At 50.1% G+C, this 16,355-nt stretch overlaps 1 protein-coding gene across 1 annotated transcript in view; it reads right to left on the bottom strand.

The window, feature by feature from the left end:
• LOC119955579 (hemicentin-1-like) overlaps nucleotides 1-16,355 on the bottom strand; it is a 291,695-nt gene that overhangs the window by 171,389 nt on the left and 103,951 nt on the right. Inside the window, 4 exon segments of the mRNA XM_038781912.1 lie at nucleotides 375-566; nucleotides 3,888-3,974; nucleotides 6,058-6,171; nucleotides 9,736-9,903. Coding sequence (XP_038637840.1) covers nucleotides 375-566; nucleotides 3,888-3,974; nucleotides 6,058-6,171; nucleotides 9,736-9,903 — 561 coding nt within the window.

Genomic DNA, 16,355 nt, shown 5'->3' with positions numbered 1-16,355 from the left:
CTCACTCATGTCTTTCAGGGAAGGGAATCTGCCACCCTTACTTGGTCTGGCCGACAGCAGTGTGGTTGACTTACATGCCCTCTGAAATTGTCTTGCTAACCACTCTGTTATCCTTGTCTTTGAGCCGTGGGCAATTAGGGCTGGGCAATAAACGTTGCCCATGAGGCACACAGGAGTGAATAATAAAAAAGCTGCCCAATGTGATGTGGTTGGGGTCGGGATCACTGAAGAGTAGGTGGGGAGGGAGCGGGTTCAAAGTCACTAATTCACATCCTGCTACTCCACGGCAATGTAATTCAGGGCGTCACCAAGCTCTCGCCCCAGTAATTAGCCAGAGATACTGATTTTTAATGTCCCACCCCAGCCTCACTCACCGAGAACACTCAGATCGTAGTTTATGGACTTCTTGCCGATGGAATTGGTTGCCAGGCAAGTATACCGTCCTGTGTGGGACAAAGTCGCCTTCATAATTTCTAGGATGGATCCACCGGATGAAACCCGATAATCCGCACTGTCATTCAGTTCCTGACCGTCTCTTAGCCAAGTGATCTGTGGTTTTGGATTGCCTGAAATGAAAGATAAATGGTCACCGATTTGTTTTGTAGACACTGGGCGGGATTCTCTCAGCCCACGCCGGGCCGGAGAATCGCCGGCCGGGCGCGAATCGCACGACACCGCCCCGACACCGGTCCACCGATTCTCCGGAGAGCGGAGAATCGGCGCCATTGGCGCGGTGCCGATTGGGGGCCGCGTAGGCGATTCTCCGGCCACAATGGACGGAGTGGCTGCAACAAAAATCCGAGCGGGACCTCGGAGTGCATCCATCCGGGGGCGGCCTGGTGGGGGAGAAAGGGGGAGGGTCCAACTCCGGGGGGGTTTCTGCTGTGGCCTGGCCCGCAATCGGGGACTACCGATCGGCGGGCCGGCCTCTCGGGCTGGGGACCCCTTTTGCTCTGCGCAGGCCCCTGTACGCCATGTTGCATCAGGGCCGGCTCGGAGAAGGGAGCTACCACGCATGCGCAGACCCGCGCCGCCCATTTGACACCGGCATCGGCAGCTGGAGCGGCGTGGGTCATTCCAGTGCCGTGCTGGCCTACTGAGGGGCTCGGAATCGCTGCTCCTGAGGGCCTGTTGACGCCGTTGTGAAACGTGACGGCATTTACGACGGCGTCAACACTTAGCCTCAGGATCCCGTCCGTTATATCCTTTGGGGGAAGCCAACTGTTTCTCATTAGCAACAATAAACTGTTTGCAGAGGCAGTCTCACACCTTGGAGCTTGTTAAAAACATGTAGAGGAGACGACACTGTACAAGCAGTACAGGCTGGAGCTCTGACAGTAGGGAATAGTAACTCCTGGCACTTATCAGAGAATTGAACAGAGAAAGATATCGGGCTGGATTCTCCACCGGCCAATTTCGGAATCGGGAAATGTGATTGAGCGGAGAATCACGGGCGGAATTCTCCGCTCCCGGGAAAAATCGAGAGGGCCGTCGTGAACTCGGCCGAGTTTCACGACGGCCTCGGAGGCCGCTCCTCGCCCCCTATTCTCCCCTCCTGGCGGGGCTAGGAGCGGCGCTCCGTAAATCTCGGCCGCTGGGGCGTCGCGCCGAGAATGACGCGGCCGACGCGCCTAATGACGTCAGCCGCGCATGCGCATGTTGGCCGGCTCTAACCCGCGCATGCGCGGCTGACGTCACGACGCTGACAGCACGAACCCGCGCATGCGCGGTGGCCGTCTTTCCCCTCAGCCGCCCCGCTTGATCTTGATCTTGCGGGGCGGCGGAGGGGAAATAGTGCGTCCGATTGAGACGCCGGCTCGACGATCGGTGGGCACCGATCGCGGGCCTGTCCCCTCACGAGCACAGTCGTGGTGCTCTTTCCCCTGTACTCCCCGCATAAGCCCCAAACGGGCATATCTCACCCGTTTCACGACGGCAGCGACCAGGTGTGGTTGCCGCCATCGTGAAACGGTCTCAAACGGCAGGCCGCTCGGCCCATCCGGGTCGGAGAAGCGCCGGTCGCCGTGAAAAACGGCGAGCGGCGATTTTTCCGAGCGGGGGGGGAGGAGAATCGCGGGGGTTGCCAGGGGGGCGTGAATTTTGTCGGGGTCCCTCCCGCGATTCTCCCACGCCGCGTGGGGAACGGAGAATCGCACCCCACAAGTCTGCCGAAAACCGAGGCCGGTGCCTCACCAGCGGCATGAATGCATTCTATGCTGCTGTCGAGGGACCAGGACATGGCATCATCCTTGGGTGCCAGGCTGCAGCCTCGATTTGCATTCTACGCCACATATACAATAAACGCCGTTGGCATATCATTAACAGGCCCGTCCCAGTATTGTCCGGGCCTTCTCGGCCTGTGAGAGCGTGTGTGCGAGAGAAAGGGTGTGTGTGAGTGGGTGTGTGAGAACATGTGTGTGAGAATGTGTGTGTCAGAGCATGTTTGTGGAAGCATGTGTGTGAGAATGTGTGTGTGTTTTTTTGAGAGAGGGAGAGAAATGTGTGTTTGTGAGTGGGAGGGTGTGTTTGAGTGAGAAAGAAAGTGTTTTTGTGTGAGAGAGAGAGCAGGGGTGTGTGAGAGCTTGTGTGTAAGAGAGTGTGAAAATGTGTGCACTAGTGTGTGTGAGAGTGAGAGTATGGGTGTGCGGGAGTGGATTTGTGTGAGAGTGGGTACGCGTGTGTGAGAGTGTGTTTGCATATGAGAGAGTGTGTGTGAGCGTGTGCATATGTGTGAAAGTGAGAGTGGATGTGTGAGAGCATTGTGTGTCAGAGTGTGTTTGCAGTGCCTGTGTGAGAGCGTGAGTATGGGTGTGCAAGAGTGGGCGAGTGTGTGAGAGCTTGTGTATGAGAGATTGTGAGAGAGTGTGTGTGTGTTAGTGTGTGTGAGAATGGAAGTATGTGTGTGTGACAGTGGATGTGTGTGAGAGTATGGGTGTGTGAGAATCGATATCTGTTTGTGAGAACGTGTGTGTATATGAGAGCGTGTGTCTGTGTGAGTGTGTGTGTGAGAACATGTAAGAGCACGTGTGTGTGAGCATATGTGTGTGAGTGTGGGTGTGTGAGAATGTGTGGGTGTGTGAGAGTATGTGGGTGTGTGAGTGTGTGTGAGAGTATGTGTGTATGTGACTGAGACTGTGGGTGTGTGAGAGCGTGTAGCTATGTGAGCGTGTAGCTGTGTGAGCGTGCGTGTGTGAAACTGTGTGTGACTGAGACTGTGGGTGTGTGAGAGCCTGTAGCTGTGTGAGCGCGTGTGTGTGAAACTGTGTGTGACTGAGACTGTGGGTGTGTGAGAGCGTGTAGCTGTGTGAGCGTGCGTGTGTGAGACTGTGTTTGTGTGAGAGCATGTATGTGAGTGAAGAGTGTGGGTGTGTAAAAGCGCGTGGGTGTGTGAGAGTGTGTGTGACGAGTGTGTGAGAGAGCATGTGTGAGGGAGAGTGTGGGTGTGTGAGGGCATGTGTGTGTGATAGTGTGAGAGTACGGATATGTGTGTGTGTGTGAGAGAGAGAGAGAGAGAGAGAGAGGGTACAGGTGCGCGGGCATGTGTGAGAGTTAGCGTGTGGGAGTGCGAGTGTGTGTGGTGGGGGGACGTGGTGGGGGTGTTGCAGGAGAAGCCAATAATTAATCACCCCCTTCACCCGCTCCCTGCCCGCCCCAATGTAAATGTGGACATAAGGACAGGATCAAAGTGAGTTCAGCCCCTGAATAATGGGAGCCGCTCAGTGTTGATAGAATGACTGGATGAATAAGATACCACGATCTTAAGCACCCACATTCCAGAGCACGTTCTTAGCTTTACAAGCGGACAAAGGTAGAAAAACACAAAAAACATGTACATTGGCAGATAAAATCTTGAGATTAATTGAATGAAGTCACCAGGATTCACTCACCTGCGGTGAAACAAGTCAGATTGATGTTCTGTTCTTGCTTAATCTGCACCTTCTCCACCAGCTTTTCATTCAGAATCCTGAGAGGACCTGCACAAACACACAGCGTGCAAATGTTAATGAGTCAGGATGAGCTTTACCTCGTATTGATCCTCCCCCTTTGACAACACGGTTATCAGCCATGCACCCTGAGACACTCCAGCCAAACTCCCTCGGCTTTGCCCATCGTCCTTGAAAGTCTATCATCGTGTGTTTCAATCTCTTCCAGAGAGCTGGTACAGGCTCGATGGGTTAAATGGCCTCCCTCTGTGCGATCCTAGTCTATGCAGTCTACTCCATTTCCCGGGTGCTGAGAGTTTGGAGCATTCACTCCGTCAAATACATCAGTTCTCTCACTTTTGTTCACCTAATCGGATCTTTCGCTGTTGTGCCAACATGGTGCGAATGCCAGCCAAACTTCCCACCTCAAGGAGACAACTCAGGAGTTGTCTGAGGGAAAATGGAAGCTTGAGTTTTAGGAGCAAAGTGTTGATTATATTGTTGAGATACACCGGTGAAAGAGCATTGTTTAATGAAGGACTTTGAGCACATATAAATAGGGGACATTCGCAGCTGGGTGGCCCTGGAGAGGGGGGCACGCAATGTCCACTGGCAGACATCAGGCCTTCCATGGCTGGTGGGCACTGCGGGGGCTGGGGTGCATCATCACCCCCAGAAATTATACTTTTGGTTTAGTTAGTCAAGTTTCCTTTTGATGTTTTGTTTTGGTGACAGTGCCCCACCAGGGACTTTCGTTTGTTTAATTTATTCAATTATTCCCGTACCAGCCTCCCCGAACAGGCGCCGGAATGTGGCGACTAGGGGCTTTTCACAGTAACTTCATTTGAAGCCTACTCGTGACAATACGCGATTTTCATTTCATTAAAAAAGGTGTAAGTAGCGGATTCCTGGGACACTGGGGGGGTGGGAGGAGAGGTATGAGACTGAACAAAGTCCATAAACACTCTCAGTAAAGAAAAGCTCTATGTCCTTGTTTCGACTTCACCAACCGGTTTGAATTTTATTAACACATCGAAAGTGAAGTCCGCCATTCAGCCCATCCAACTTGTTTTACCATCAGGACAATCATGGCTTATCTGTATCTCAACTGCAGCCACCTGCCTTGGCTCAATATCCTTTCATCCTCTTGTTTAGCTCTTATGACAAACACTGTTATAAGAGAGAGAGAGAGAGACCAGAGGTAAAATCAGTTAACCCTTTGAGAGAAGCCATGATGTGGAGATGCCGGCGTTGGACTGGGGTGAGCACAGTAAGAAGTCTTACAACACCAGGTTGGACTTTAACCCGGTGTTGTAAGACTTCTTACTTTGACAGAAGGGTAGAGTTGGACTCAGTGGGGGGAACGAGCCTTTTCAGAAAGGATAGATCAAAACCTTGGTGAGGAAGGAGATGGAGAAAGTCTTTGGAGAGCGCGAGAGTGTTGGATCCATTTTGTAGAGATACCGCCAACTCTGTTAAGGGGGAAATAGTTATGGAGAGAAAAACCCTCTTGAGGAGGGAAGAGGCAGACCCATTCGGGTGAGGAAGAGGGTGGAGAAAGAGATGGTGTTGCTGAGGGGGGGGGGGACCTCTTGGTAGAAAGTCGACTTACACGGACACTAGTCGAATGTTAGGCTCAAGTGTGATGTTCTTGGTTGAAGAGCCTACTGAGACGTAGGCTGGAAGTCTCCTCAATTCTCTGGTCCGACCGGCAGAGCACCCCCGTCTGCGGTTCTCCTGGAGGCATGGGGTGGCATCAATAGACGATCCCGTCAACAGTGACGGGAACAGAGAATGCCGCTGCCAGCGAACGGCGCGCCGCCTCCCGCTGTTGAGAGACACGCGGGCAGGGGGCTGGAGAATCCCACCCTTACTGTCTCAGCTCAGATATGAAGAGCAGCCACTTTGGGAATCAAAGGATGACTTGGGTCAACAGAGCCTACTCCAGAACAGTCGGGAACTGAGGGGAGATTATCAGAAGGGAAAATAATAGTTGCTGGACATGATCGTACTGGAGTGGAGTAGACGCCGCACAACTTTACTGGTGTCAGAATTCACGGGCTATATGGAGAGGCCTGTGGCCAACAGAGATGGAGTTTTCCGGAAAATCTTCCAACTGTTTTGTCCTACTTACTCAGCACATCCAGATGAAAATCCTTCACCGCTTCCCCCACAACGTTGCTTGCGACACAAGCATAATGATCGGCGTCTCCTGGGAGGACACGGGTCAGTTTCAGGATGCGTCCACCTCGGGGCGAATCAGAGAACGAGAAACAATTAAACCAGTAAATAAACCCCGTATAAAAGCTCCTTCTGTAAAAGGATCACTTAGATCCGAGACATTAACCCAGTTTCATAGAATCATAGAATTTACAGTGCGGAAGGAGACCATTTGGCCCATCGAGTCTGCAATGGCCCTTGGAAAGAGCACCCTCCACCCTATCCCCACAACCCAGAAACCCCTCCTAACCTTGTTTTGGTCACTAAGGGGCAATTTAGCATGGCCAATCCACCTAACCTGCACATCTTTGGACTGTGGGAGGAAACCGGAGCACCCGGAGGAAACCCACGCAGACACGGGGAGAACGTGCAGACTCCGCACAGCCAGTGACCCAATCCGCGAATTGAACCTGGGACCCTGGTGCTGTGAAGCAACCGTTCTAACCACTGTGCTACCGTGCTGCCCGATGCTGCCATACCTGCTGAGTTTATCCAGCATTTTCCATTCTCATTTTAGATTAATCCCATGTGTAGTTGGCAGTGATTGGTACAGACATAAAATAGTAGCAACGGTTAACGGAAGATGCGAGAGAGACAAACGCGTTGTGAAACGTTACCGCAGTAACACCTGGGATGTTGGGAAGATTGTTTGAAGAGTGAGCATGCCCCTTTCATGTATCTCCTCATTGGCCAAACATTAATAATAATCTTTATTGTCACAAGCAGGCTTACATTAACACCGCAATGAAGTTACTGTGAAAAATCCCTAGTCGCCACATTCCGGCGCCTGTTCGGGCACACTGAGGGAGAATTCAGAATATCCAATTCATCTAACAGCTCGCCTTTTGGGACTTGTGGGAGGAAACCGGAGCACCCGGAGGAAACCCACGCAGACATGGAGAGAACGTGCAGACTCTGCACAGACAGTGACCCAAGCTGGGAATCGAACCTGGCACCCTGGAGCTGTGAAGCAACAGTGTTAACAGGTGACACAAGGTTAAGCTGCCTGCAGTTTAACTGTTGGGAAATGTCCAGGAGCAGTTTGGGCGCAGATTTTACTGTGACATTCGCCCCACCTCCAGCCCGGGCCTGTGCAGGAAGCACGTGCTCCCATTGTCCAGCAGCTGGCGCTCCAGCCGTGGAAGACCCCTGGCATGAAGGAGCAATTCCCGGCCCTGTGGCACTCCCGCACTGCAGCCGCACCTTCATATGCCCCGTGTCAAAAAAAAACTTTATTCCAATGGACAGGCAGGTCGAGGGCAAAGCAGCAGCTCAGTCAGGGGCACAGTAAGGTTACAGCAAACCCAAACCCTCACCTAGACACCAGAACGCAGGCTGACTGCCAACTCTGTGCCATCAGCTGGAGTGGGAAATATATCAGTGGCAGCTCCAGCCCTTAATCAATAAGCATATGGGTCCTGCAGGGAATTGCATGGCGTGTTGACATCGGGAGGGAGGGAGTTCTGGGAGATGGCCAATTAACAATCCCAATGGGAGAAGATGGAAGGAAACGGACTGATAAAATCATCATACGATCGCACGTTCATCCCAGCGTGTCAAAGTGGTTCCAGCTAATTGCAGGCCGACGCTGGACCCACTCCGCAGCTGAAATCAACATGCACCCAACCCTTCACTTTCCCAGCCTTGGCCCCTTGTCATTGTCAGACATCAAAAGGATGATTTATTTCTCCCTGCAAGGATAGAAGTAGAAAAACATGTACCAAATGAAAGGTTTAGCAAGTGTGTGAGTGGCAGATTAATGGTAAAGTCAATGCCACCAGGTGTTAGCTACAAGCTCTCCAACAAACTGACACAACACATCGTTTATGTTACGTGGCAAGAGGTGTCCTTCTCATCAATTTTCATTCGTGGCAGGAATTCTGTCTCTGTGTGAGTGTCTGCTTGCCTATGTATGTATGTGCCTATGTTTACACCTGTGTTTGTAAATGCATGTTGCAGAGTCATTAGGGAACACAAGGGCCATTGAGTCCATGCCAGCTCTCTGTACAAGCAATCCAGTCAGTCCCATTTCCCCACTCTACCCCCTTACTCCAGATTATCTCACCTCCCCCCCCCCCCCCCCCCCCCCCCCCCCCCCCCCAACTTCCTGCCCGCAGTGCCCACACAATCATTCACCATCTCCAATTCCACCAACCTTGTCAACAGCGAGTTCCAGGTCATTATAACTCGCTGTGTAAACACGTTCTTCCTCACATCCTCCCTGAACCTCTGACCAAAATCTGTGTCCCCACGTCTTGCACCATCAGCCATTGCAGTTTTCCTTGACTACCTTATCCAAACCTGTCATAATCTTCCACACTTTTATTAAGTTTTCCCTCAACCTCACAATAATAATCTTTATTAGTGTCAAAAGTTGGCTTACATTAACACTGCAATGAAGTTACCCTAGTCGCCACACTCCGGCACCTGTTCAGGTACACTGAGGGAGAATTCAGAATGTCCAATTCACCTAATAATAACGTCTTTCAGGACTTGTGGGAGGAAACCGGAGCGCCCGGAGGAAACCCACGCAGACACAGGGAGAACGTGCAAACTCCACACAGTGACACAGCGGGAATCGAACCCAGGTCCCTGGCGCTGTGAAGCAACAGTGCTAACCACTGTGCTACTGCGCCGCCCCATGCTGGAAAACAACCTCAGCTTTACCGAGCGAACCTCGTCGCTGGAGTCCCTCATCCCTGGAACCATTCTGGTAAATCCCCTCTGCAACCTCTCTCTCTCAAGGACCTTAACATCCTTCTTTAAAGCATGGTGAAAGTGTAACGTGTGTTGTGTGTGTATTTACCATCATTAAAATTTACAATGCCAGGCAGCGTCTTGGACATCGGGGCTCTGGGTGCGGCCCACGTGACATTTTGTTGACCGTTTCCAACGTGCAGGTTTGCCGCTGTTTTCCGTCCGTGTAAGTTTTTTCCGATCGGTATGACAGAAATGATTCGCACGTGAAGTGAGGGCGAGTGAGGTGAGGTGTGTGCTGATCGCTCACCACATTGACTGTGAGAGCCGTGTGCAAGGTTTTCAGCCTTTCGAAATTGATGGTAGTTCTATTGATATGTAAATGATTAAGCATTTTCAAAAGTTGGTGTGAAATATTCGGTGTATATTAAATGTATTTAACCCTATTCATGGAGTTATGGTTGGTGAACAAGCCCGATTTCAGTCATGCGGTCCACTGAGATGAAGGAGGACCACTCCTGCGGCCCTCTCGCTAGCCTAGGTTGCCCATGACTGTGCTGGGAACAGTTGTCACCTTTCAAGGCTCATTCTCAATACTAAGGGCTGTATTTTCTAGCGCACCCTTGCCACAATCTTCGGAACTCACCTTGCGAAGATTTCATGTCTAAACCAGTGATTTACACCCACAATGTTGGTGCTTGGTGTCTGCCCCATCGCACTGCCCCATCGCACTGCCCCATCGCACTGCCCCCTCGCACTGCCCCATCGCACTGCCCCATCGCCCTTTCTGGGGTTCAAGCATTTAGTCAAACAGGAAGTCCAAATAGATTGGCTGTCATGAAGGGGTGTGGTCCCTTTAAATAGGAAAAGAAAAGGCGGTTGCTTCTCCCCTTACCTGACAGCACGTGCACGTTGCTGCTGGAGACGATGGGAGACCCATTCCTGAACCAGGTAAAGATGGGTGGCGGGACTCCTGACGCTTCGCAAATCAGTGTGACCGAGTGGCTCAGGAGGGCGCTGATATTTTCTGGAGCCCCCGTCTCCCCAATGATAGCTGGAGGGACTGAACACAAACACACACATACACACAGAGTTCAGCTGACAGAGACACAGCAGACAGCAAAAGCATTTACGCTGACCGGCCCCCTCTCCCGATTGAACTGACTGTATAAACCTCCCATTAGCATCTAAATACCAACAATGTAAACCTCAGCCTTATAAATTCCCATCATTTTAAAAACTCTCGCATTTACCACCTTCTTGATGTTCTCACCTGCCAGCTCAGGAAAACAAACACTTTGGAACGTTGAGAAACCCGATTCTCTGGACTCTGGCTTTTAACGTGCGACTCCTGTGTGATGCGCGATCAATGAACACAGAAACGAAGGAGTAGTCCGAATCGAAGGCTTTAGTCGACAAGAAGTGTGCCCAGCAGCTTGAGTACAGAAAGAACGATGGCTGCTGGGAAACACGGGTTCTTATACTCCGCCTTGTAGGCGGAGCTACCTTCATCTCGACCAATGGGAAAGCAACACTTAGGCCAATGGGCAGCGAGCCTTCTCCGCCAATAGCAGCTCACACTCCCAGGTACCGTAGTACCTCTAGTCATACTACCACACCGTGGCAATTGGCAGATAACAGAATCGCCTCCAGGACAGAGACGTAGCTGCAAAACATGCCCAACATCTCCAGCTGTCACGAACCCCGGGACGATGTATAGGATGGTGCTCCTAGATCATTCAAAACCACCCCCCTTGAACCGACTTTGCAGAAGCCTGTGACGTAGCGAGCAAGAGCTGCCAGTCAATACATGACCCCCCCACAGCAGAATCCTACAACAGCGACGGTTATGAAAGCATGTCCGCAGTGACACAGGTTCGCCTGATCATTACAACCAGATAATGCCTCGCCAAGATGATCTGGGGTCGAGCGGTGAAACAGTGACTATTCTATATATAATAATAATCTTTATTGTCACAAGTAGGCTTACATTAACACTGCAATGAAGTTACTGTGAAAATCCCCTAGTCGCCACATTGAAATTGAATTGAATTCCGGCGCCTGTTCGGCTACACAGAGGGAGAATTCAGAATGTCCAATTCACCTAACAGCACGTCTTTCGGGACTTGTGGTGGGAAACCGGAGCACCCGGAGGAAACCCACGCAGACACAGGGAGAACATGCAGACTCCGCATAGACAGTGACTCAAGCTGAGAATCGAACCCGGGTCCCTGGCGCCGTGAAGCAACAGTGCTGACCACTGTGCTACTGTGTCGCCCATCTAAAAGCCAGCATAAGTCCTTCAACAGATTTTAAATGCAAAATCCCTGTTTCCATGAAAACCTGGGACTGTGCAACAGTGGCACCGTGACCATGGGATGTCCAAGTATCAGATTGTTTAACCAAATTAGCCACTCAAGGATGAAGTGACTACACCAGGGTCCTTCAATGGAATAATGGGATCGCTCCTCCAATCAATAGCCTAGAGGTGGGGGTAGAATGGCTACTCACCCACCAGTGATGGATAGCATGTTAAGATAATTAAGAGGCCAATTATCAGAGGCTGAGTGGAATTTTCTTGTTGGCCGGCAGGACCCTGGTGACCCGTGACCCTCGCCTGGAGGCAGCCTCCCAGCAGCAGGGCCGGAGGGCCAGGCAGGCTTTTGAGGCCTTCCTTACCAACAAGGCCACCGCTGTGGCCGCACACAGGCCACCTTGTGGAGGGGGCTCCCCCTGGCAACCACGGTGACCCGGCAGCTGCGGCCACTTCCCATTTGAGAGTTTTTGAAGTTGCTGAGAAGGCAGCGGCTGTCCTTACTCGGATCAGCCATCTGGCCAATTCGGGATCAATCCCTGCCGGGTGACTGCTGCTGACACGGTGCAGGTTTGGGAGCCCTATTTAATGGTAACGTCAGGGTCCTGACCCAAAACAGAAGGTCTTGCCCACGGTGTCAAGTGTTGTGACAATATTAACCCTAGATGTGAATCTCCTAAAATGACAGTGTAATGCTGCCATGCATATCCATTTAATCCCAATCTCCTGCTCTGTCAATGGCAATTCAGAGGCTGCAGCAGGAACGAGAGATGACATTTATTCTAATCAGAATAATCATCCGTCTGGTCTTAAGGAGACACTCAGTTTACACCTTCAACAAGTGAGCCTACAGGTTAATGCCTTGCCTTCAGGTAATTCCTAGCTGCAGCGACACTGCCTCCATTAGGTCTCAAGACCAAGGCAGTATAACTGACATCCCATAAACCGAAGTTGTAATATTCATAGATAAATCACTGGATGCTGCAAGTCGGGGGATTGAACTAAAATGGCTCTAATGATAATTGTCCCCCACCCTCCCCTCCCAAATCCCCACCTCCCCACCCCCAAACCAAGCTTGCTGCTCACAATCAATTCGGTTTCGTGCCGCTGAACACTATTCCCCTCCCCGCCCCCACTGGAGGTCTGTGTACGTGGCTATAGGTTTGGGAAAAGAAGTGGCCTGTGTGTGATGCCTAGCCATAGCCGAATAGCCCGGAATGGCTGCTCCCAGGGTGAAGGGCAGAAAACTGTGCGGGTCGGGGTGGGGGCAGGGGGAAATTGCGGGAATACCCACGCAATGTAAGTCTTCAGCACTTCCCATTGTGGCTTGCAGACAAAAGTAAAGCCAGACCAAATAAAAAGGCCTGAAGAGAAAAAGAGGACCTCCGACCCCAAAACAATAAAGGGTTGGGCAAAGTGACGAGACAGAACTCCCCATGAATACATTAATAGGACACCATTCTCATGGAGCATGCTCAGTTGTGCAATAGAAAGTTTTCATTTCGAACCCTAACAGTCAGACATATGTCCTTCCAAGACACATAAAGGAAGTACCATCGTTTGTCAATGATTGTCAGTAATGTTATCAGACAAGCACCAAGTCTGTCAGTCAAACTAAATTCTTCCTCAACCTTACTGCAGGGATCTACCCAATTAAAAAAGTTCCCTGCTTTTTAAAACAAAAATTAAAACAGAATGAAGAAGAATTGAAGATCAATGTAATCAATTCATCTTTAATTTCCGGGTTCACCTTGAAAGAAAGGGGGAGAAAGTAGGCCCGGGTTTCACACAGGGCCCGCTGCTTGCATAGTACCCATCCCCTAGCCCTCCTGTCTCAGCAATGGCAATTGGAACTGACCCTGCTGATCGCTGTATCTAACAAAGACTTCCCACTGTGAATACCGTATATACTCATGTAAAGACTCCCCACTGTGAATACCGTATATACTCGTGTAAAGACTCACCACTGTGAATACCGTATATACTCGTGTAAAGACTCACCACTGTGAATACCGTATATACTCGTGTAAATACTCACTACTATGGGTATCATAAATACCTGTGTAAAAACTCACCGCTGGCAATGCATATATCTGTGTAAAAACTCACCACAGGACGCCCGCAGAGCCAGATCCCGCCGGTAAGAACCTTGTGTAATTAACGCCGGTGGTACTGTCCGAAAAAGGGCGGCCGCTCAGCCCATCGCGGAGCGGAGAACTGCCAAGGGGGGCCGCTGCCAACGGACCCCCGACCGGCGCGGCACGATTCCCGCTCCAGCCGGAGAATCCGGCAACCGGCGATGGAGCGGGATTCACGCGATTCTCCAGCCCAGTGTGGTGGGGGGGGGTCGGAGAATCCCGCCCCTGGTCTGAAAATGTAGACTTTTACATGAGTATATACGGTAATCGCATCCTCACTCCCAATTTATTGAGGGAGCTTACTCAAAAAATATCCACCACTTAGAGAAGGAATGAACTGTTTGAATATTGATTCCTGAATAGTTACTTTAAGGACCTCATTGATCCTGAACTCACTCAATATTGCGTCATGCACATATACACCCATTCATGCACACAGCAATACAAGCACAAGCACACATTCATTGTACACACATACCCATTGCCCATCACTAAATGTGCCCTTACAATTAAGAATCAACCACATTGATGTGGATGGAGTCACATGTTGGCCGGGTAGAGTAAATGATGACAGATTGCCTTCCCTGAAAGGCGATTAAGTGAATTAGATGGGTTTTTAAGACAATGGTTTCATGGTCATCATTCGATGTTTATTGAATCCAAATAACCTACTGGGCTTGTTCTCTTTGGAGGAGAGAAGGTTAAGAGGCGGTCTTATCGAGGTGTTCAAATTTCCAAACCATTTTGACAGGGTAAAGAAGGACATTCTGTTTCCACTATTTGGTATGTCAGTGACGAGAGGGGTCAGGATTTCAAGATGGTCAGCAAGAGAGCGAGGGGTGAGAAGAGGAGAAACGTCTTTACTCAGAGAGTTGTTGGGGTTTGGAATGAGCTGTCTGGGAGAGCGGTGGAGGCAGATTCCAGGGGAGGTTTCAAAAGAGAGCTGGATACATATTTGAAAGTGATGAATTTAGAGGGCTGCGGAGATAGGGCTGGGGAGTGGGACGAACTCGGTTGCCCTTTTGGGAGCCGATGCAGACATGATGGGCCGAATGGCCTCTTTCTTTGCTGTAAATAACAAACAAACCTTCTGTCATGGTTCAATCCCAGGCCCCCAGTGTTTTGCCTCGAGTCTCTGGGTTACTAGTGCAATGGTGATACCGCTACACCACTATTGCCCCACACACACACACATTTCAGATTCCAGCATCCGCAGTAATTTGCTTTTATCCAGTGTTTAACTCACTGCCACATTTCTTCCAGGAATGCCTACCCTGAAGAAGTACTGCTCTTCTCTCCGACAGGATCTCCGTAAGTCCCTCACTATCCACCTTCACTGCTTTCCATTTCTCTCTTAATGTTGGACAAGGTATTTACCAAGACTCGCTTCCACAGCCATATTTCCTTCCTCAGTGACTGTCTTCGTCTCCAACTTACTCCACGGGGATTTCAACTTAAATTTCACCCTGCATGTAACCTCCAGGATTACAGGTACCTCCAGGAAATACAACATTCTTCCAACCACTGCTCTCGCCGCATCCTGAAAGCCACACTCAGTGCCATGCGGCGCCACATGAAGACACTTGACATCTCTTTCCAACAGCACCGTCTTACTCTCGCTCAAAGCTGTCCCTGTCCCCAGTTTCATTTCATCCTTCGCATCATTCGCATCCTCACGCTTTCCCCTTGGTATCTGTGCCCATTAGCACCAAGTTTCCCTGGGTTTCTGTGGCTATGACTCATCTTTCATTCTCACTCCACAGTATAAATATTTCCCACTCTCTCTGTCTGTTAGCTGTGACAAAGAGTCATCGGACTCGAAACATTAGCTCTTTTCTCTCCCTACAGATGCTGCCAGACTTGCTGAGATTTTCCAGCATTTTCCCTTTCGACACACACACACAAATACACACTCATGGGCACTCACACCAACTCATTCTCTTGCACGTGCACACACATCACACAATGTCATGCATGCACACACCAACGCACACACTCTCGATGCAGGCTTGCACCAACACATGCTCCAGCAAGGTCACTGAACCGTGAACTGGGATCTCTGGCTAACCGTTCCCTTTCCTGGCTCAGTAACACTCTGCGTGGACCTACTTCCACCCCAGCTGTGGCCAGGCAGCTAGACGCTGTCCAGATTCTATCTCTGGAATCCCTGGCCTGCATGCATCAGTTCCGAGCGGAGAGATCAGCAAAGCACAGCTTTTGAATTCAAACAAAAATCAATCTTCGCCTAGAAACATAAATATTTTCAAGACTGGGTCACTCTAATTTCTCTATCATAAGACTGTGGAAATCTGTGGAAAATTGATGATATTTTAAATATAAAAGTTGCCTGAAGAGTTTAATAACAAAAAACAAATCATGTCTTATTTGATGTCTCTATTTTGTGAACCATTCCCCTGGATGAAGCAATGGAGAAAGTGGTCAGAATCGTTTAGATGTCAAAAAGTGTCCGAAAATACACCGGAGGCTTCACACTCAATGTTTAACTCAAATCAAATTTTATTTACCTTTTAAATAATATACACAAAAGGGCCTTTTAAAAAAAGTTAAATAACTGAAGGTAACAATTCGGAAAAAAAAAATTACACGATGTAACCGATCAACAAGAGACAATGGATTAATCAGGGATAACTCACGGGTTGGATGCTTGGCAACCTCTGCTCACATTGGGGATTATAGTGGGAAGTTTCTGCCTGATTGCGGGTTTAGTTCAGTGACGGTCTCTCAGTTATTGCCGCTAAGGATTGGGGAACCTTTAACCTTATTTTGTGATAAACTCAGGGCGGCACATGGCGCAGTGGTTAGCACTGCTGCCTCACGCCGCTGAGGGTCCGGGTTCAATCCTGGCCCCAGGTCACTGTCCGTGTGGAGTTTGCACATTCTCCCCGTGTCTGTGTTGGGTTTCACCCCCACAACACAAAGGTGTGCAGGTTAGGTGGATTGGCCACGCAAAATTGCCCCTTAATTGGAAAAATATAATTGGGCACTCTAAATTAATATATTTTTTTAAAAATTGTGATGAACTCATTTTCAGCCGCCTTAATC

The sequence above is a fragment of the Scyliorhinus canicula genome, chromosome 21 (assembly GCF_902713615.1).
Source record: "Scyliorhinus canicula chromosome 21, sScyCan1.1, whole genome shotgun sequence".
NCBI lineage: Eukaryota > Metazoa > Chordata > Chondrichthyes > Carcharhiniformes > Scyliorhinidae > Scyliorhinus > Scyliorhinus canicula.
Note: the sequence above shows the minus strand (reverse complement) of the source record. Positions and strands in the feature narration are given on the sequence as shown.